A 21,164-nucleotide genomic window follows, 5' to 3' on the forward strand; every position below is an offset into this window, starting at 1 on the left:
TTTTGTTCTCCAACAGCACGTTAGCTTAACCCCTCAAAGTTAGTTAATTGCTAGAACAGATATTTACTGCACACTTGTATCAACATTATGTTCCGTGATGTGGGAAGTTCAGAAGATTCCTGGAGAATCACATCCTGGATTCTAGAAGACTCCTTGACAGTGTCACAAGCCCATTAAGCATTGGTTGGTAAGAATCAAAATGAAAACCCAGGTTTAATCTTCCTTTACAGAAAACTGCACCAGTCAGCAGGTACTCAGGACCTGGCCAACCAGATATTAGAAGTTACAAAAAGAGCAATCTTCATGCATCCCTAACAAATTGTTTATTTTTACTCTGAGCAGTCAAGTTATGGCTTCAGGACTCTTTAAAATAAGCCAAGAGTAGTCAATAAATAAAAGCACATATGACACTTCACATCTGTATCTGCTACCCATTGAGACCTCATAGTGTGGGGTAGGAAAACCAAAAGACGCATGCTGGGCCCACCATATTTAATTACTTTCTGAAAATAGTTAATAAGTACATGTTAATGAATTACAAGGCCATTTAGAAGACTAAATAGAACCTCATCTCCCAAATTCCTTCGAAAAACAGAAGCTAGTTTTGGCATTGTTGGTAGGAGATTTCTAGGCTCCTCTGTGTGTTTGGAGGCCAAGGGAGAAGGGGAATGGAATATTAAAATAAGTGGATTGGACTGGTCTATTGAGAGCGCCTTGATAGATATGCCCAATGAAGGATACAGGGAATGGTGACTAAGGACAAATCTTTGAGTCTGTTAAATAAGAACTTAGGGTACTTAAAGTTTCCACTATTATTTATTAAAGCTCCATAAAATGCAGTTGCAGTTTTTTTTTTTAACATCTTTATTGGAGTATAATTGCTTTACAATGGTGTGTTAGTTTCTGCTGTATAACAAAGTGAATCAGCTATACGTATACATATATGCCCATATCCTCTCCCTCTTGTGTCTCCCTCCCACACTCCCTATCCCTCCCCTCAGTTACAGTTTTTAAAGATACTAGTGGAGCTTATTTTTAATTTTTGGCTGTAATCAAGGGAAATGAGAATAATTTTAGATGTCAGGGGATATCTAATTAGAGTTGTGGGGTTTTTTTGTTTGATATTTGTTTTAGAATTGTTGAAAGTAACTTACAAACCTGGAATGATATAATGGAAAATCTGAAATATATATCACGAAAGGTAAAAATTACTTTAATCAATATTCAATTTTATTACTCAATCACAGTTTCAGGGGCTGATGTGGATATTTGACATATTCTTGGCAATTCCTATATTGGATTCCTTCAACTACACGTTATAGGCTCCTACGCTTGAACTAAACTGGAAAAAGATGACGTAAAATCATGTATTCTTTTGACATATTTGCTGACTACTTCCTCAAAACCGTTGAACTACTACCTTGGTGAAACACTTAATATGTCTAGGTTTTTCAAAGTCACCTCTGCTTGGGCTTCAAACTGGTGCTGTGCTTCCTGGTAGCAAGGGTAAAACGGAAGTCAGAGGAAATTACACTCTTCTCATATTACACAAAAGAAGGCTACAAATTAGGTCTTCTGGAGAGAAAAAATTTTCCCTAGTAATAAATTCTAAAAAATGTCTATTTAGTGAAAAAAAAAAAGAGCATACTTTCTTACTGCAAATGTAAAGGTTTATATAAATACTTAACTCTTTTGAAGTTGTGATTCTCAGGAAAGAAATTACCTTAATGACTCTTCATTTGTCACCTCCAGAAACAAGCAATTTGAATATTTCCTTTATTATGATGTATTAGAACTTCATTAATAAGGAAGCCTTACAAATAGGCTATCATTTTTTGAGAAAGATCACATTGTGCTAAATAATGAGATATGGGAATCATTGAACAGCTTGACTTCTTCGGACTCCTACTTAAGAGTGTGAAGTGTTTTAAATTAAACTGTGTTAGTATTGATGAAACGTGCACAAGGGGGAAAATAATTTAAAGGCTTTGTTCCATTTGGGGAGCTAGATAAATTGTACAATTTAAAAATAAAGCTCTGTGACCTGGCAGGAAGGAAACAACAACTCTCATTTGCTGTTGGAAAGAGTGAAATTGGGGCAACCTTTTTAGAAGGCAACTGAGTAATGTTGATCAAATTTACAATGCATTTACCCATTGACCCGGCTATTACACATATAGATTAGAATTCACCCCTAGATAAACTTGTAAAAGTACACCAAAATAGATGTATAAGAGCGTTCATTGTAGTATTTTTGAAATAACAGAAGAAAAACATTACAAAAATAATCTAAGTACACAACAATAAGGGAATGGTTAAATGAAATGTATATTCATTTAATGGAACACTCCAAGCTATTAAGAAGTATAAGGTAATTCTGTATATGCTAATATGGAAAGGACTCCAGGATGGATTAGTAGGTAAATAAGCCAGACATAGATCATTATGTCTTTTTTGGATAATTAAAAAAACCCAGAAATATCTGCACATATAGGTTTATATAGATATATTGATATTTATATCAATTTATATATTGAAGAATCATATGTATCTTATCCATTGTTGCTTATCTAGACTTCAAAAGTGAATGTGTAAACATTGGAAGAAGTCCTAGAGGGGCGTGGATTGCTGGATGCGTTTTCTTTTCATTTGATAGCTTTCTGTACACTTTGATTTTTCTAACCTTGTACATACATCTATTTTTTAAAAGTATCAATATGAGTGTTTGGAAATAAGTCATTATTGTTGGTCTTTACTTTTACACACTTCAAAAACCCACTAAATAATATTTTACAAAATAATGAAGTACTCTGGTTGAGGTTACCAAGGTCATGAAGCATGACAAACTCTAGCACGTGAAGGACTGTATTGTCAGGAAATCAACTCAAGTTATCTATATAAAATTCTCATCGCAACAGAAGTCAGCTCCTGCAGCCACCATCCCCTAATCGAGAGAGCACCTCCTAGCTGGATGGAAGAAAGACCCTCTTGGTGTGGGACAGAAGGAGACATCATATCTACTTCCCCTTCTGAGAAGAAAATTTGAAATTAGTTATTTTAATTGTTTTTCTAGTCTGTGGTAAGATAACATACTACAAAGCAAATGCCCCTCTAAACATGCCTTCATGCTTGAGGGATTGAACCTTGATTCAGAATGGGGAGAAAATTTGCGGCCTATTTCCCTTGGACCCAGTAGTTTAACACAGCAGACTCTATTTTGGAAGCCATTCCAAAAGGAAACAATATAATGACTGTTTTTTGCTCTGTTGAATCTTTTCAGAATTGCAACTTCCAGTGAGCCCCTCAGTGTGTCTGGATCAGAGCATACAATTGAAGCTGAGTACTTCAAGTCACCTTTTAAAAACAGTGAAGTCACATATGTGGAAACCAGGGGACTGGAGACGTGAACAGCTGTAAGCTAATCATCTTGAATTGTTATGTCAAGCATGCATTTTAAGAGATAGCTAATAAGAGAAAAGCACCAAACACATCTAGGGGTTTTACATTTGAATTATTAGGTTCTGTTATATAAATTTTCAGCTATCTCTTCTTAATAAATAATGCCACCATCGATTTTCTGCTACACTAATTCAAATCTCTCTTGCCATAGAATAAACATTTGGGTAAATAGGACTCTTATCCAGGAAGTTACATTAATGGAAATTGAATTTAAAACCTTGGCCATGCGAAACTAAAATTTTAACTTCATTTTATACTCAAATAACATGCCTTAGTCTACGAGTATGGCTGAATGATTTTTTTCTATTATTATTTTTTTATGGCTCTGAGAAAGCAACTGTAGGGTACCAAGTTATTCAAGTTACCTCCAGGGAAAGGATTTTGTCATGTAGATAAATTATAGTGAAAAATTAAGAGATTTTAATTATCTTATCCAAGACACAAAATAGTTTGCCTCATGTAATTTTATAATTATTAGGTAGTATTCCACAGTTAATAGTTTTTATTGAAGAATCATATGCATTTCTGCTTACCTAGACTTCAAAAGATGAAATAGCACACTCTTTTCATTGATTGAACTTAGATATTTGAAATATAGAAATATGATGCAGAAAAGAAAATAGTTATACATTTTGGTATCATTTATGATGAAAGTATGTTTGTTTTATCACAAAATATTTAATGAGTGTTATTTTTCCTTTTTTAGACTGAAGTGTTTCCTAATATTTCATCCCTTAAATTAACCCTTAATTATCTGTGGTGCAGGTTATTAGGTAGAATCAAATTAGTGGGGAAAGTATTTTGGCATATTTTTGGTGACCTGCCTGTCCACTATTGAGAAACAGTATCTTTTCTTGTGGAGGAAAAGATAGAGCGAAGGTAGGAGAGGGCAGAACTGGAAAATTTCAGGGGTATCCTAAACTTTTATGTGTATCAGTTTTGTTGGGATGGTACCAGATGTGACTAATTTAAATTTTTTAGATCTTTAAGCCTCATTTTAGGTACAATTTTAGACATTGTTTAAGGAAACCCATACACTGAAGGCTGGGGTCCAGTGAAAGAGAGATGGGGTGTACAAAGCTCTGAGGCAATTTATAAATTACATACTCACCCCAAATTATGGAGCTTTAATTATATTTTTACTTTTTTAGGAATCAAACCACAGTCCTAGCTCCACAAGAAACACTCTTGAGAGCCAATGATTTATCTGTAATTCTTAAAGCGTATGTGCTGGTGACATCCTTAACTCCTCTGCGTGCATTCATTCATTCGACTGGCACGGTTTGGAATCCACCAAAGAAAAAACGCTTCACTGTCAAGGTAAAATTTCCATTGAAGCAGTTATTTCCCACAAAGTATACTGGAGATAAGCAAAGTGAGTTGGGCTGCCTTTCTCCGACCTTTATGATTATCAAATCCCAAGGAGCAAAGATTGTATCGTTTTATTGCTGCAAGCAGAGATTTTCATTTAATAGGTGCAGGTTCAAAAATGAACTGGAAACAGCTTAATTCACTAGGGATCACAAAGGCTACATCTTTTTTTTTCCTCAATTCATCATTTTCGTTCAGTTCTTTGACCCATTGTAGAACTAGTTCTCAGCTGTGGTCTGTTCTTCTTGACTTTCCGCTCATTCAAGAAAAATGTAGTCAGTGCAACAAAGGAAAATATAATTTTGCCCTTATGCTTTTTGCTTCATTTTTAGGAAGCATAATGCCTGTTTCAATTCACCATTCAATATGGAATATTTGCTGAGTAAAAAACAACGCTCTCAAGGGTGCCTGACATAGTAGCCATGACATAAAGCATGATGAGAAAGTTTTCAAGGTAGAACTTAATAATAACCTCCAAAAAGTTTAGTTATAAGAGGTAATTCAGGTTAGCTCATTCGAAAATAAGGTCTAGTGAGAATATACTTGATAAATTTTAAGGAGTTTCTGATTTTACAGAAATAATTTTTCAGAGTGTAGTTAAGGGGAAATGCACACATGCATTCTTTCAGTTTCTTCCCACTTCCTCTTATTTGTTTTCTGAACAATTATTTCTGTAAGATCAAAGATGCCTTCAAAGAACAAATACTATCCGATCCCTCTTATAGAAGGAATCTAAACTAGTCAGACTCACAGAAGCAGAGAATAGAATGGTGGTTACCAGGGGCTGGGGAAAGAGGGAAATAGGGAGGTGTTAGTCTAAGGGTATAAAGTTTCAGTTATGCTAGATGAATAAGTCCTGGAGATCGACTTACAGTATAGCGCCTACAGTTAATAATACTGAGATTTGCTAAGAGGATAGATTTTATGTTCTTATCACTAAAGAAATAAATAAATAGGGTGGGTGGAAACTTTTGAAGGGGACAGATACGTTTATGACTTGATTGTAGTGATGGTTTCATGGGTGTATACTTATCTCTAAACATCAAATTGTATGCATTAAATATGTACAGGTTTTTGTATTTTAATCATAAAAAATGGTATTAAAAAAAAGAAGGCACAAGTGCCTTTTATAGTTTTGAGAGATTTAAAAGTGACTGTACTTGATACTTTTAAGAATTTTTCTTACATAAACTGCACTTTAAGTTTTGGAAAATCTTCCAACAGTGAAAAGTTTTTAAATGGTATGTTTAAAAATTGTCAATTAAAAAACACATAAGCATGACAAAAGATGCAGATGTTACATTACTTAGTAAAATAGGTAACTGATATTTTAAGGAAATGGTGTTAATGACTTAGGTCTTAAGAGTGGTTTATTTTAAAGACAATCATCTCATCTCAATTATATCAGTATTAAGTGGTTTTTTAATCATGAAAAAGTGGAATCTAATTTGATTTGTCTTTCATGTCATCTCCTACAAGTCTTCACAGTGGCTGTTTATATTTCCCTAAGAACCTTTAATTATTCCCCAATTGCCCTTTTCTATTAAGTTGAATTGTATGCAATTGCTGACAATTGGCCATTTTTGACCTACAAAAAATTACAATTTCATATGATTCAACCAAATAATTAGAACTCAGTTATAGAGAGATACAAGAATCATAATCCTCTATTCATGTCACATTCATGTATTCGACAAATGTTTGTTGAGCAGAGACCCAAATCCCTGTCCTTGTAGAACTTGCAACATCTGTGTGTGCAAGCCTCCTCTCTTGTTTTATCTGTTTTATTTAATACATTTTATTGCCGTTTCCCACTTAATTATCCTTCCTCTCAAAGGCCATCATTATAATGATTTAATGTGTGCCTTTTTTTTTTTTGATTGATTGATTAATTGATTGATTGCTATGTTGGGTCTTCGTTTCTGTGCGAGGGCTTTCTCTAGTTGCGGCAAGCAGGGGCCACTCTTCATCGCGGTGCGCGGGCCTCTCACTATCGTGGCTTCTCGCACAGGCTCCAGACGCGCAGGCTCAGTAGTTGTGGCTCACGGGCCTAGTTGCTCCGCGGCATGTGGGATCTTCCCAGACCAGGGCTCGAACCCGTGTGCCCTGCATTAGCAGGCAGATTCTCAACCACTGCACCACCAGGAAAGCCCTTTTTTTTTTTTTTTTAATTTATTTTTGGCTGTGTTGGGTTTTCGTTTCTGTGCGAGGGCTTTCTCTAGTTGCGGCGAGCGGGGGCCACTCTTCATCGCGGTGCGCGGGCCTCTCACTATCGCAGCCTCTCTTGTTGCGGAGCACAGGCTCCAGACGCGCAGGCTCAGTAGCTGTGGCTCACGGGCTTAGTTGCTCCGCGGCATGTGGGATCCTCCCAGACCAGGGCTCGAACCCGTGTCCCCTGCATTGGCAGGCAGACTCTCAACCACTGCGCCACCAGGGAAGCCCCCAGTGTGTGCCTTTTTGTGCATATTCTTGTAAAATAAGTATTTTTATTTTGTTATGCATGCAAGTATCTTTAGCATATAAACTGTATTATATTAGATATTTTTTCTTTTTCTTTTACTATATATATATATATATATATATATATATATATATATATATATATTTGGCCATGCGGCATGTGGGATCTTAGTTCCCCAACCAGGGATCAAACCCATGCCCCACCCCCTGCAGTGGAAGCACGGAGTCTTAACAACTGGACCGCCAAGAAAGTCCCTCTGACTATTTTTTAAAATGCAGCACTATGTATTTTTAGGAAGAAACCTTCCACATTGCTATGTGTATATCTTCTGTTACTTTTTCACTGATTTGCAGTATTAGTGATGTGTTTTCCCTTATAGTTTACCTCCCCACTGCTCCAGTGATAGACATCTGGATTGCTCCAGCTCTTGGCTAAAGCAAACAATACTTCAAATGCACAAATCCTTGTATCTGACTCTTTATGAACCTGCATATGATTTTCTGAAGAGTATATACCCAGAACTGGGATGGCTGGGGCATAAGCTATAGGTTCATTTGATAGAATTAAATAATGCCAGCTTGCCCTCCAAAATGCCTGTATCAGTTTCCATACCCCCACATAGGCCAACATTTGACCTTTTCCAGCTGTGACAGGTGAAAAGTGTTATCTTGCTCTTGCAAATAGCTCAATTTGTCCTCTCTCTGTTAACTTTATCACAGTGCTATTTTTTGATTAGAAATCTTCAATTCATTAATCAAATTAATTTTTCCATATGGTTCCTCTTTAGGGATTTAGTTTCAGAAATCCTTTCTTATCTCTAAGTCACAAAGGTGTGCTTCTCCATTTATTTCTATTACCTTTATAATTTTCCCTGGACATATAAATATTTAATTCAACTAGAGATCACCTCTGATCCAGTTTTTTTCTTTTTTTCTAAATATTCCATTCTCACGGGCTAAAAACTCGTAATTTCCTATGAATCTGACATCACTTTTGTTGTATAAGTTTCCATATGTATATGGAGCCACCTCTGATGTCTCTATTCGGTTCCAGTTGGCCCACACTTTTTTATTATTTTGGCAGTATAAGTATGTCTTCATGCCTGACACGGGAGGTGCCTCTTGTCTACTTTTTCTTTTCAAGATTGTTAACTATGTGGTGGGCATTTATTTCCTCATAAACATTTTAGAATATCAATTATACTTTTAAAATCCTACTGGATCCACCTGCTAGAGTAATGGAAATAAAAACAAAAATAAACAAATGGGACCTAATGAAACTTAAAAACTTTTGCAAAGCAAAGGAAACTACAAACAAGATGAAAAGACAACCCTCAGAATGGGAGAAGATATTTGCAAACGAATCAATGGACAAAGGATTAATCTCCAAAATACATAAACAGCTCATGCAGCTCAATATTAAAAAAAAAAAAACCCCAGTCAAAAAATGGGCAGAAGACCTAAATAGACATTTCTCCAAAGAAGGCATACAGATGGCCAAGAGACACATGAAAAGCTGCTCAACATCACTAATTATTAGAGAAATGCAAATCAAAACCACAATCAGGTATCACCTCACACCAGTTAGAATGGGCATCATCAGAAAATCTACAAACAACAAATACTGGAGAGGGTGTGGAGAAAAGGGAACCCTCTTGCACTGTTGGTGGCAATGTAAATTGATACAGCCACAATGGAGAACAGTATGGAGGTTCCTTAAAAAACTAAACATAGAATTACCATACGATCCAGCAATCCCACTATTGGGCATATACCCAGAGAAAACCATAATTCAAAAAGACACATGCACCCCAATGTTCATTGCAGCACTATTTACAATAGCCAGGTCATGGAAGCAACCTAAATGGCCATTGACAGACGAATGGATAAAGAAGATGTGGTACATATATACAATGGAATATTACTCAGCCATAAAAAGGAATGAAATTGGGTCATTTGTAGAGACGTGGATGGATCTAGAGACTGTCATACAGAGTGAAGTAAGTCAGAAAGAGAAAAACAAATATTGTATATTAAAGCATATATGTGGAACCTAGAAAAATGGTGCAGATGAACTGGTTTGCAGGGCAGAAATGAGACACAGATGTAGAGAACAAACGTATGGACACCAGGGGGGGAAAGTGGCGGGGGTGGTGGTGGTGGTGGAATGAATTGGGAGATTGGGATTGATACATATACACTAATATGTATAAAATAGATAACTAATAAGAACCTGCTGTATAAAAAAATTATAAAATAAAATTCAAAAATTCAAAAAAAAAAATCCTACTGGAATTTCAATATAATAACATTGAATTTTTAGCTTAATTTTTGAAGAGTTGATTATTCATAATATTAAGTCTCTCCATTTATTCAGGTCATTTTATTTGTCCTTTATTAGAGTTTAATTTTTATTCCTCCACAGAGATCTTATATGGTCTTAAGTTTACTTCAAGATTCCCTAGATTATTTTTTGATACTGTTATTTATTTATTTATTATTTATTTATTTTTTAACATCTTTATTGGAGTATAATTGCTTTACAATGGTGTGTTAGTTTCTGCTGTATGACAAAGTGAATCAGCTGTACATATACATATATCCCCATATCCCCTCCCTCTTGCGTCTCCCTCCCACCCTCCCTATCCCACTCCTCTAGGTGGTCACATAGCACCGAGCTGATCTCCCTGTGCTATGTGGCTGCTTCCCACTAGCTATCTATTTTACATTTGGTAGTGTATATATGTCCATGCCACTCTCTCACTTCATCCCAGCTTACCCATCCCCCTCCCCCTGTCCTCAAGTCCATTCTCTACCTCTGCATCTTTATTCCTGTCCTCCCGCTAGGTTCATCAGAACCATTTTTTTTTTTAGATTCCATATATATGTGTTAGCATACAGTATTTGTTTTTCTCTTTCTGACTTACTTCACTCTGTATGACAAACTCTAGGTCCATCCACCTCACTACAAATAACTCAATTTCGTTTCTTTTTATGGCTGAGTAATATTCCATTGTATATATTTGCCACATCTTCTTTATCCATTCATCTGTCGATGGACACTTAGGTTGCTTCCATGTCCTGGCTATTGTATATAGTGCTGCAATGAACATTGGGGTACATGACTCTTTTTGAATTATGGTTTTCTCAGGGTATATGCCCAGTAGTGGGATTGCTGGGTCATGTGGTAGTTCTATTTTTAGTTTTTTAAGGAACCTCCATACTGTTCTCCATAGTGGCTGTATCAATTTACATTCCCACCAACAGTGCAAGAGGGTTCCCTTTTCTCCACACCCTCTCCAGTATTTATTGTGTGTAGATTTTTTGATGATGGCCATTCTGACTGTTGTGAGCTGATACCTCATTGTAGTTTTGATTTGCATGTCTCTAATGATTAGTGATGTTGAGCATCCTTTCATGTGTTTGTTGGCAATCTGTATATCTTCTTTGGAGAAATGTCCATTTAAGTCTTCTTCCCATTTTTTGGATTGGGTTGTTTGTTTTTTTGATATTGAGCTGCATGAGCTGCTTGTATATTTTGGAGATTAATCTTTTGTCAGTTGCTTTGTTTGCAAATATTTTCTCCCATTCTGAGGGCTATCTTTTCATCCTGTTTATGGTTTTCTTTGCTGTGCAAAAGCTTTTAAGTTTAATTAGATCCCATTTGTTTATTTTTGTTTTTATTTCCCTTTCTCTAGGAGGTGGGTCAAAAAGGATCTTGCTGTGATTTATGTCATAGAGTGTTCTGCCTATGTTTTCCTCTAAGAGTTTTATAGTGTCTGGCCTTACATTTAGGTCTTTAATCCATTCTGAGTTTATTTTTGTGTATGGTGTTAGGGCGTGTTCTAAGTTCATTCTTTTACATGTAGCTGTCCAGTTTTCCCAGCAACAATTATTGAAGAGGCTGTCTTTTCTCCATTGTATACTCTTGCCTCCCCTATGAAAGATAAGGTGACCATATGTGCATAGGTTTATCTCTGGGCTTTCTATGCTGTTCCATTGATCTATATTTCTGTTTCTGTGCCAGTACCATACTGTCTTGATTACTGTAGCTTTGTAGTATAAAATAAAGTCAGGGAGCCTGATTCCTCCAGCTCTGTTTTTCTTTCTCAAGATTGCTTTGGCTATTCAGGATCTTTTGTGTTTCCATACAAATTGTGAAATTTTTTGTTCTAGTTCTGTGAAAAATGCCAGTGGTAGTTTGATAGGGATTGCACTGAATCTGTAGATTGCTTTGGGCAGTATAGTCATTTTCACAATGTTGATTCTTCCAATCCAAGAACATGGTATATCTCTCCATCTGTTTGTATCATCTTTAATTTCATACAGGTCTTTTGTCTCCTTAGGTAGGTTTATTCCTAGCTAGTTTATTCTTTTTGTTGCAGTGGTTAATGGGAGTGTTTCCATAAATTTTCTTTCAGATTTTTCATCATTAGTATATAGGAATACAAGAGATTTCTGTGCATTAATTTTGTATCCTGCTACTTTACCAAATTCATTGATTAGCTCTAGTAGTTTTCTGGTGGCATCTTTAAGATTCTCTATGTATAGTATCATGTCATCTGCAAACAGTGACAGTTTTACTTCTTCTTTTCCGATTTGGATTCCTTTTATTTCTTTTTTTTCCTCTGATTGCTGTGGCTAAAACTTCCAAAACTATGTTGAATAATAGTGATGAGAGTGGGCAACCTTGTCTTGTTCCTGATCTTAGTGGAAATGGTTTCAGTTTTTCACCATTGAGAATGATGTGGGCTGTGAGTTTGTCATATATGGCCTTTATTATGTTGAGGTAAATTCCCTCTGTGCCTTCTTTCTGGAGAATTTTTATCATAAATGGGTGTTGAATTTTGTCGAAAGGTTTTTCTGTATCTATTGAGATGATCATATGGTTTTTATCCTTCAGTTTGTTAATATGGTGTATCCCATTGATTGATTTGCGTATATTGAAGAATCCTTGCATTCCTGGGATAAACCCCACTTGATCATGGTGTATGATCCTTTTAATGTGCTGTTGGATTCTGTTTGCTAGTATTTTGTTGAGGATTTTTTCATCTATGTTCATCAGAGATATTGACCTGTAGTTTTCTTTCTTTGTGACATGTTTGTCTGGTTTTGGTATCAGGGTGATGGTGGCCTCATAGAATTAGTTTGGGAGTGTTCCTCCCTCTGCTATATTTTGGAAGAGTTTGTGAAGGATAGGTGTTATTTCTTCTCTAAATGTTTGATAGAATTTGCCTGTGAAGCCATATGGTCCTGGGCTTTTGTTTGTTGGAAGATTTTTAATCACAGTTTCATTTTCAGTGCTTGTGATTGGTCTGTTTATATTTTCTGTTTCTTCCTGGTTCAGTCTCAGAATGTTGTGCTTTTGAAAGAATTTGTCCTTTTCTTCCAGGGTGTCCATTTATTGGCATATAGTTGCCTGTAGTAATCTCTCATGATCCTTTGTATTTTGGCAGGGTCAGTTGTGACTTCTTTTTCATTTCTAATTCCATTGATTTGAGTCTTCTTCCTTTTTTTCTTGATGAGTCTGCCTAATGGTTTATCAATTTTGTTTATCTTCTCAAAGAACCACCTTACAGTTTTATTGATCTTTGCTATTGTTTCCTTCATTTCTTTTTCATTTATTTCTGATCTGATCTTTATGATTTCTTTCCTTCTGGTAACTTTGGGGTTTTTTTGTTCTTCTTTCTCTAATTGCTTTAGGTGTAAGTTTAGGTTGTTTATTTGAAATGTTTCTTGTTTTTTGAGGTAGGCGTGTATTGCTGTAAACTTCCCTCTTAGAACTTCTTTTGCTGCATCCCGTAGGTTTTGGGCTGTCGTGTTTTCATTGTCATTTGTTTCTAGGTATTTTTTGATTTCCTCTTTGATTTCTTCAGTGATCTCTTGGTTCTTTAGTAGCATATTGTTTAGCCTCCATGTGTTTTTATTTTTTACAGATTTTTTCCTGTAACTGATATCTAGTCTCATAGCATTGTGGTCGGAAAAGATATTTGATATGATTTCAATTTTCTTAAATTTACCAAGGCTTGATTTGTGACCCAAGATAAGATCTATCCTGGAGAATGTTCCATGAGCACTTGAGAAGAAAGTGTATTCTTTTGTTTTTGGATGGAATGTCCTATAAATATTAATTAAGTCCATCTTGTCTAATGTGTCATTTAAAGCTTGTGTTTCCTTATTTATTTTCATTTTGGATGATCTGTCCATTGGTGAAAGTGGGGTGTTAAAGTCCCCTACTATTATTGCGTTACTGTCGATTTCCTCTTCTGTGGCTGTTAGCATTTGCCTTACGTATTGAGGTGCTCCTATGTTGGGTCCATAAATATTTATGATTGTTATATCCTCTTGGATTGATCCCTTCATCATTATGTAGTGTCCTTCTTTGTCTCTTGTAATAGTCTTTATTTTAAAGTCTATTTTGTCTGCTATGAGAATTGCTACTCCAGCTTTCTTTCGATTTCCATTTGCATGGAATATCTTTTTCCATCCCCTCACTTTCAGTCTGTATGTGTCCCTAGGTCTGAAGTGGGTCTCTTGTAGATAGCATATATATGGGTCTTGTTTTTGTATCCATTCAGCTAGTCTATGTCTTTTGGTTGGAGCATTTAATCAATTTCCATGTAAGGTAGTTATCGATATGCATGTTCCTATTACCATTTTCTTAATTGTTTTGGGTTTTTTATTGTAGGTCTTTTCCTTGTCTTGTGTTTCCTGCCTAGAGAAGTTCCTTTAGCATTTGTTGTAAAGCTGGTCTGGTGGTGCTGAATTCTCTTAACTTCTGCTTGTCTGTAAAGGTTTTAATTTCTCTGTCGAATCTGAATGAGATCCTTGCTGGGGAGAATAATCTTGGTTGTAGATTTTTCCCTTTCATCACTTTAAATATGTCCTGCCACTCCCTTCTGGCTTGCGGAGTTTCTGGTGAAAGATCAGCTGCTAACCTTATGGGGATTCTGTCCTATGTTATTTGTTGCTTTTCTCTTGCTGCTTTTAATATTTTTCTTTGTATTCAATTTTTGATAGTTTGATTAATATGTGTCTCGTTGTGTTTCTCTTTGGGTTTATCCTGTATGGGACTCTCTGCACTTCCTGGACTTCATTGGCTCTTTCCTTTCCCATATTAGGGAAGTTTTCAACTATAGTCTCTTCAAATATTTTCTCAGACCCTTTCTTTTTCTCTTCTTCTTCTGGGACCTCTATAATTCTAATGTTGGTGCATTTAATGTTGTCCCAGAAGTCTCTGAGACTGTCCTCAATTCTTTTCATTCTTTTTTCTTTATTCTGCTCCCTGGCAGTTATTTCCATCATTTTATCTTCCAGCTCACTTATCTGTTCTTCTGCCTCAGTTATTCTGCTATTGATTCCTTCTAGAGTATTTTTAATTTCAGTTATTTTTTTGTTCATCACTGTTTGTTTGCTCTTTAGTTCTTTTAGATCCTTGTTAAATGTTTCTTGTATTTTCTCCATTCTGTTTCCAAGATTTTGGATCATCTTTACTATCTTTACTCTGAATTCTTTTTCAGGTAGTTTGCCTATTTCATCTTCATTTATTTGGTCTTGTAGGTTTTTACCTTGCTCCTTCATCTGTAACATATTCTTTTGTCATTTCTTTTTTTTTTGATGGGTGGGTCTGTATTCCTGTCTTACTGGTTGTTTAGCCTGAGGTGTCCAACGCTGGAGTTTTCAGGCAGTTGGATAGAGCCGGGTCTTGGTGCTGAGATTAGGACCTCTGGGAGGCCTCACTCCGATTAACCTGGGGTCTGAGGTTCTCCCTTAGTCCAGTGGTTTGGACTCAGAGCTCCCACCACAGGAGCTTGGGCCCGACCTCCTGCAAGCTGGTCAGTGGCAGTTCCTCCCATCCCCTTTGGTGTCCATAGTCCCCCAGTGATGCGTGGTAGGTGCCCTAGTTGTGCGGAGATGCGAATTCCATGTTATTCTAGTCTGCCATCTTCAAGAAATACTGTTTTTAAAGTGGAACTTCTATTTGATAAACTTGTTCTAATAATATAACTATTAATATCATTGGTTTTACTAGGTGTTTTATCTGCAAATAAGGTCATGTTAATCTCTTTCCTTTTAATTCTTAGCTATCTTCTTTTCTACTTCCTTCTTTTTTCTTTTTTTTCCTTTTCCTTGACTAATGTTGCCAAGAATCTTTAAAAGTAGAACTGATAGTGAACGTTCTTGAGTTGAACATCTTTTAAGATGAGCACATCTCAAGTTTCTCCATTAAGTAAAATGTGCGCAGTAGGTTTTTGGTACTTAATCTTTGCAATGTCTGCCAAAGTAGTGAGAACAATATAATTAAGTACAATGGATCTATCATTACATTTTGGCCATTACAATTTATAAGTAGTCTTGTTTCATCTGTACCCTCTTTACTCCCTTTCCCTAACACTAATTTATTTTGAAACAAATACAAGACATCATATGATTTCATTTATAAATCTTTTTACAAAATAACTCGAAGATGTATGGATTTATAAACTTTACCAAGTCAAGGAAATTCTCTTTTATTTTTAGTTTGCTGGGAATCTTCATCATGAAATGATTTTGAGCTTCACCAACACTTTTTTCCTGCATTTTGAGATAACCATGATTTTTTTTCCTCCTCAAGTTTATGTGTATTATATTGCTAGATTTTCTCTTAATAAAACCTCCTTGCATAAATGAGATAAAACCTACTTGATAATTCTGTGCTATTTTCAATACTCTGTTGGGTTTGTTTATTTACAATTTTTATACCTTTGTTCATAAATGAGGTGGGCTTATATTTTCTTATATTTCTCATACTTGGTTTTTACAGTTGAGATTATTGTAGCTTCGTAAAATTAAGCTGGATAACTTTCACTTTTTTTCAGTTTTTTGGAACAACTTATATAAGATAGAAATTAGCTTACCCTCAGGAATTTGGTACAAGTCTCTTGAAAAAATAGATTTGAAGGTTTTTTTAAATAGCATTGACATTTCAACTTATTAAAACATTTTGATTTTAAGTTCTCAATTTCTTCTTGAACAATTTGGCAATTTTGGGGGGGTTACCAATTTTGTCAAATTTTCAAATTCTTTAGTGTATAGTTGATTATAATGTTTTGATTTTTGTATCTGTTGTGTCTATAGCTATTTCATCTTTTTAAATTTATCCTTTGTAGATACGTGTTTTTTTTTAAATTTTTTGATTAGAATTGCCAGAAGTTTTTTTTTTTAGAGTTGGTTAAATCTTTTTAAAGAAACTAATTTTTTATTTTGTTAATCTTTTTCATCATTTTGAAGTTGTTGTTCACAATTTCACAGATTTATGCCCTTATTTGTGTCATTTCTTGGCTTCTAGTGTTTTGTTTGTTTGCTCTATTGTTTCTTTATAGTTTCTTTATTTGAATGTTTGCCTCCTTTATGCTTAACATTTTTTGTCTCCTAGTAAAAATCGCTAAAGCTATATGTTCCTTTTATGTCCTGCTTTAGGCATGTCCCATAAATTTTGAATTATTTAATTCTAATTATTTTTTAATATTCTTTATGATTGCTTTGTTTAACTCAAGGTATTTAATAACATATTATTCAGTTTATAAAAAAGGATTCTTTTTCAGGTATCCTTTTGTTATGAATTTCTAATATATAGCATTATTATCAGAAGACAAATCCCGTATGCTACTGCTATCTTGGAATTTATCCAGGCTTTCTTTTATTAATACTCTTTCTATTTAAAAAAAACCTTCCATGGGTGCTTGAAAAGAAAAACTCTAATGGGTATAGAAATTCTGTGTATATTAATATTTAAAGGCTCTCTTATTAATCATATTTTGCAGATACCTGTTTTTTTTCCTCTTGATCTGATAGTTGCTAAGTGGAATGTATTAAAATCTCCAACTACAGTTGTTGGTCTGTTTCTCTCTGCCATTCAGTGGGTTGACTATTTAGAAGTTATATTGTTTGCTACCTGTTATTTATGATGGGTACAACTTCTTTCTCCATAGTTCCTTTAACCAGTATATATTAGCTTTTTTTTGTCTTAGGATACTACTGCTTTAATTTCTATTTTAGTCAGATATTAAGATTGCTGTGAGTTTTCTTTTAGTTCATATTTTTGTTTTACCATATGTATTTTTAATTTTACCCTTTCTACGTGTCTTTGTAGTAAATTTATTTTTAAATAGTCAATATAGTTTTGGAATTTATTGTTTTCATCCAATCTGAAATCTTCATTTTTAATTTATGATTTTTAACTGATTTGCCTAGATTGTGACTACCATCTTATTTTTAAAAATTTTCAATGCGTTCTTTTTGTTTTATTTAAAATATCTTTTCCTGCTTTTCACTGTAAAGATTGAATTTTCTTCGGTCAGCTTAAAAGTTATACATTCTTAATATAACATGCAGTGGATATCCTTCATTTAAGACATACATTCATGCTTATTTTCTCCTATTAAGTTCTTAAATTTTTAATATCTCCCACTCTGCCCCCTTAAGACTAATATCCTTTGCTCTCTACACTACTTCCCCACATTGCAGTGTAGATCTACAGTGTAGATTTTTAATTCTGGTTGAAATAATCACTTTTTGTTTTGTTTTGTTTTCTTAAAAAAACCAAACCTAACCAAACTTTATCAAGGAATTTATCACCCTCACATCCCCCTGGATTTGTTTCTTTTCTTATTTGTGTTTCCAATTTGGGCCTGAAGTCTTTTACTCTTTAATTCTGGGAAATTTGTTTCCATTATTTCTTGGAATATTTTTGCTCACTGTTTTTCTTTCTTTCTTCTGTTGTCCAGATTTTGACCCCTTCCTTCATGTGCCGATACCCCTTAACTTGAGAACTATGCACATTTTTACTTATATCTATTGATTTCTTACTATTTTTCCTCTTGGTTCTTTTTAATGATCTTCTTTAATATTTCATTTTGCTGCTATCTTCCACTATTTCTATTCTGAGTATATTAATCATACTTATTTTAAATTCCTAGCCCATTGGTTTTAGAAGTCCAATGTGCTATCCATTGCCACAGAACCCCTTGTCCTTTAGTTTTAGGAGCGTGATATATGGCATTTAGTTTGTTACTTTTCTTTCCAGGTGGCTATACTTTTCATTTGTCCCCTATTTTGTCCTTTGAGCTTAAGTTATCCTGCAGATACTATTTATTCTCACCATTATCATATTGGGGGAAGGCCAGGTAAATCCAAAAGAGGGATGAGGATGAGTTCCAGGCATTGTAAAACCACTTTTGATCACTTCTCTCTGCTACTACGGTATCAGGTGACTTCCTTGGTCAGAATCTCACTCCCTAACCTCTTAGATAGAAAAGCCCTGGGAGGAGGCACTCCCCTTCATTATAATCCATCAAACTTGGGGTTTGAGAGAGAATAGGGTAGAGGAGTGAATGCCAGATGTGATGTAATCCCACACGTCTCATCACCTCCTCATCTGAGCGGGACATTCAGCAACCTGAATCCTGGTGGGCTTCACATCCTTAACAGGGAAGGAGCAGGCAGTGAATGTCCTAGGGGACCACAGGGGGAGGCAGGAGGGAAACAAAAATGCTTTCCTCCAAACTGTCCTCTCAAAGAAACCTCTGGCAACACTCTCCTCAAGCTCCAGCAATCCCTGCCCACTGCCACCACTGGCCAAGCCAGTTCAAAATATCTTTCAAAATCATTTTCACACAAGTTTTCATTTGTCCTTTAGTTAAATTCACACTTTAATCTCATTTAACCTATAATAGTTCACCCTCTTGATGGGAAACTGAAGCTCCTAGATAGTCCAAGTAATTGTTTTTAAGTTTTGTTTTGTCTTTTCTTTAATTAAGCACCACATCCCCCAACCCCAGAAGAAATGACAGGTAGAAATGATATGCTTTTTTTGTGATAGTTTTTATGTGTTTCCTGAAGGAAAATCATATGAAAAGAAAGCTCTTTGTGATTTGGTTTTCTTCAGATTTTCATGCTTTGTTCACTGCTTTGTTTGTTATTCATATCTTTGTCATGTCTGCAGGACAGATGCGAGCTGCAGTTGTAGCATGGGAAACCATGCAGTTCTTGTCATTTTCTTCCTCTCCTTGGGATTTGTCTTTTCAAGATCTTGCCTGATTATTCTGGACAGTACTGTTATCTGCTCTCAAAGGGAGGTAGTGCAGCTTCCTGGATTAATGTGCCAGAGAGCAATTATTTCCTTCTAGAGGTCAAAGTTATACTTGATGCTACAGATAGATTCAGAAAACAAGGGTCTATTTATTTACCCAACTGAAGTACTTATAGCTTCAGTTAAAACAAATAGATTATACTTATCTGTTAAATCACTTAGCCATTCTCCAAAATACAGCTACCTTGTGATATTTTTAGAAGTGAAAAAATACATAGAAACGGTTTTCAATGCTAACGTGGAGGACAGGACCAAAACCCACTTTAAAGACTAACCATGTGATGTCAATGTTTTATTAAATACTGTTCTTAAATTTCCACAAAACATAATTTGTGTGTGTGTGTTTGTACTGAGTCCTGAATCCAAAGGCTAAATTACTCGGTTAAATCAGTAGTGATTTATGCACTGTGCAGTGAGGCAAGCCCACTAAACTGGTTATTGGTGGCCATTTATAGAACATTCTGGCAGCTAAAGGAGTATGAAAGTAATAACAGATATAACTATGAGCTCATTTATTTCCAGTTACGTCTGCTGCTGAGATACTTTATGTACTATAGCTTTGGAGAGAGTTGAAAAATATCATTAATGCAAATTTGAGAAATAATGGAAAGGGAAGCTTCATAAACTAAACTTTTCTAAAATCCCCTTCTGTACAATAAAAATAATTTAAAATATAAGTGTTAGATGTTTCCAAAGAATGTTCAAATTTAAAAGGGAAAGGGAGGTGGAGAAGAAAGAAAATTAATAGCAAATGCAACATTTGATTATTATATCCTTTGATCCAGTTTTAAAACCACCATTTTTGCTGCTTGCTGTTAAGCAATGTCATTTTCTTGGTGAATATAATAAATCCAACTGCAAGCAATATTTTATTCAAACATTTCTTCCCTGAAAAAGCTCTCAATTCAACTATAAAACACTCCAGTTATACCTATGCATTGAAGAGTAGAACTCTTCCACAGACACTGTAACTATAACTTTCAGTCAAATACATCCATGGCTGTCTTTATACGCAAGTCATATAGATTAACTGCAAGAAATTTAAATTTGGTTCTTAGAGTAAAAAGTCACAAGTTATCCCTTCATCCATTGTAAAGTTATCCAGCAGAGAGGAAACGCTCCTGTCTATAACTTCTTTATGATGTCTGGAGATTCTATATACTTGTGATCATAGCTGACTGCTTTGATGAAAATGTATTGCTGGAGTGATTTGTGACTTCTGGCAGGAAGACCTATCCAAAGCCTTATTTTGTCTAGTTGAGACATAACTTAAATGAATTTGTATTTTGATCAGCCATTCCATATTTGAAGATGTTCTTTTGTTGATATTTGATATTCAGAGGTTACATGAGGATAATTCCTTGAATGTAATCAGCTCTTGATAAATGCTTGGGTGGAATTCAATCAAAGATCATTTAAAATTGTTTAACCATGTGAAGAAATTGCCCAAGGATATTTAATCCCTAGCTATTTTCATTCAGCCCTGTATTTTGCAATGATCTTCTAGTGGCTTTCCAGGAAATGTAATAGGCAGATGTCATCATCTGAATTTCTGGGCAGGGCCGCTTTGATAGAAAACGGAAAACACAGGACATTGCCGTCTTTGCTCACATCAGTATCTATGAGAATCACCTCCAGTGGAAACCAAAGTTAAAGCAAGCTCCTGCCCAGTCTCTAAATCACCAGCTCTCTACCACCACTGCACTGGCCTTTGGGGGACCATTCTTCCATTTCCAGTGCCCAC

General features: G+C 35.3%; 1 protein-coding gene across 3 annotated transcripts in view; it reads left to right on the forward strand.

The window, feature by feature from the left end:
* The window catches only part of CPED1 (cadherin like and PC-esterase domain containing 1), a 296,363-nt gene that overhangs the window by 92,572 nt on the left and 182,627 nt on the right, over positions 1-21,164 (forward strand). For all 3 annotated transcript variants that reach the window (XM_068549367.1, XM_068549369.1, XM_068549370.1), the window contains exons 5-6: positions 3,281-3,413; positions 4,611-4,779. In XM_068549367.1, the coding sequence (XP_068405468.1) occupies positions 3,281-3,413; positions 4,611-4,779 (302 nt within the window). The remainder of the gene's footprint in view (positions 1-3,280; positions 3,414-4,610; positions 4,780-21,164) is intronic.

The sequence above is a fragment of the Eschrichtius robustus genome, chromosome 8 (genome assembly GCF_028021215.1).
Source record: "Eschrichtius robustus isolate mEscRob2 chromosome 8, mEscRob2.pri, whole genome shotgun sequence".
Lineage (NCBI taxonomy): Eukaryota > Metazoa > Chordata > Mammalia > Artiodactyla > Eschrichtiidae > Eschrichtius > Eschrichtius robustus.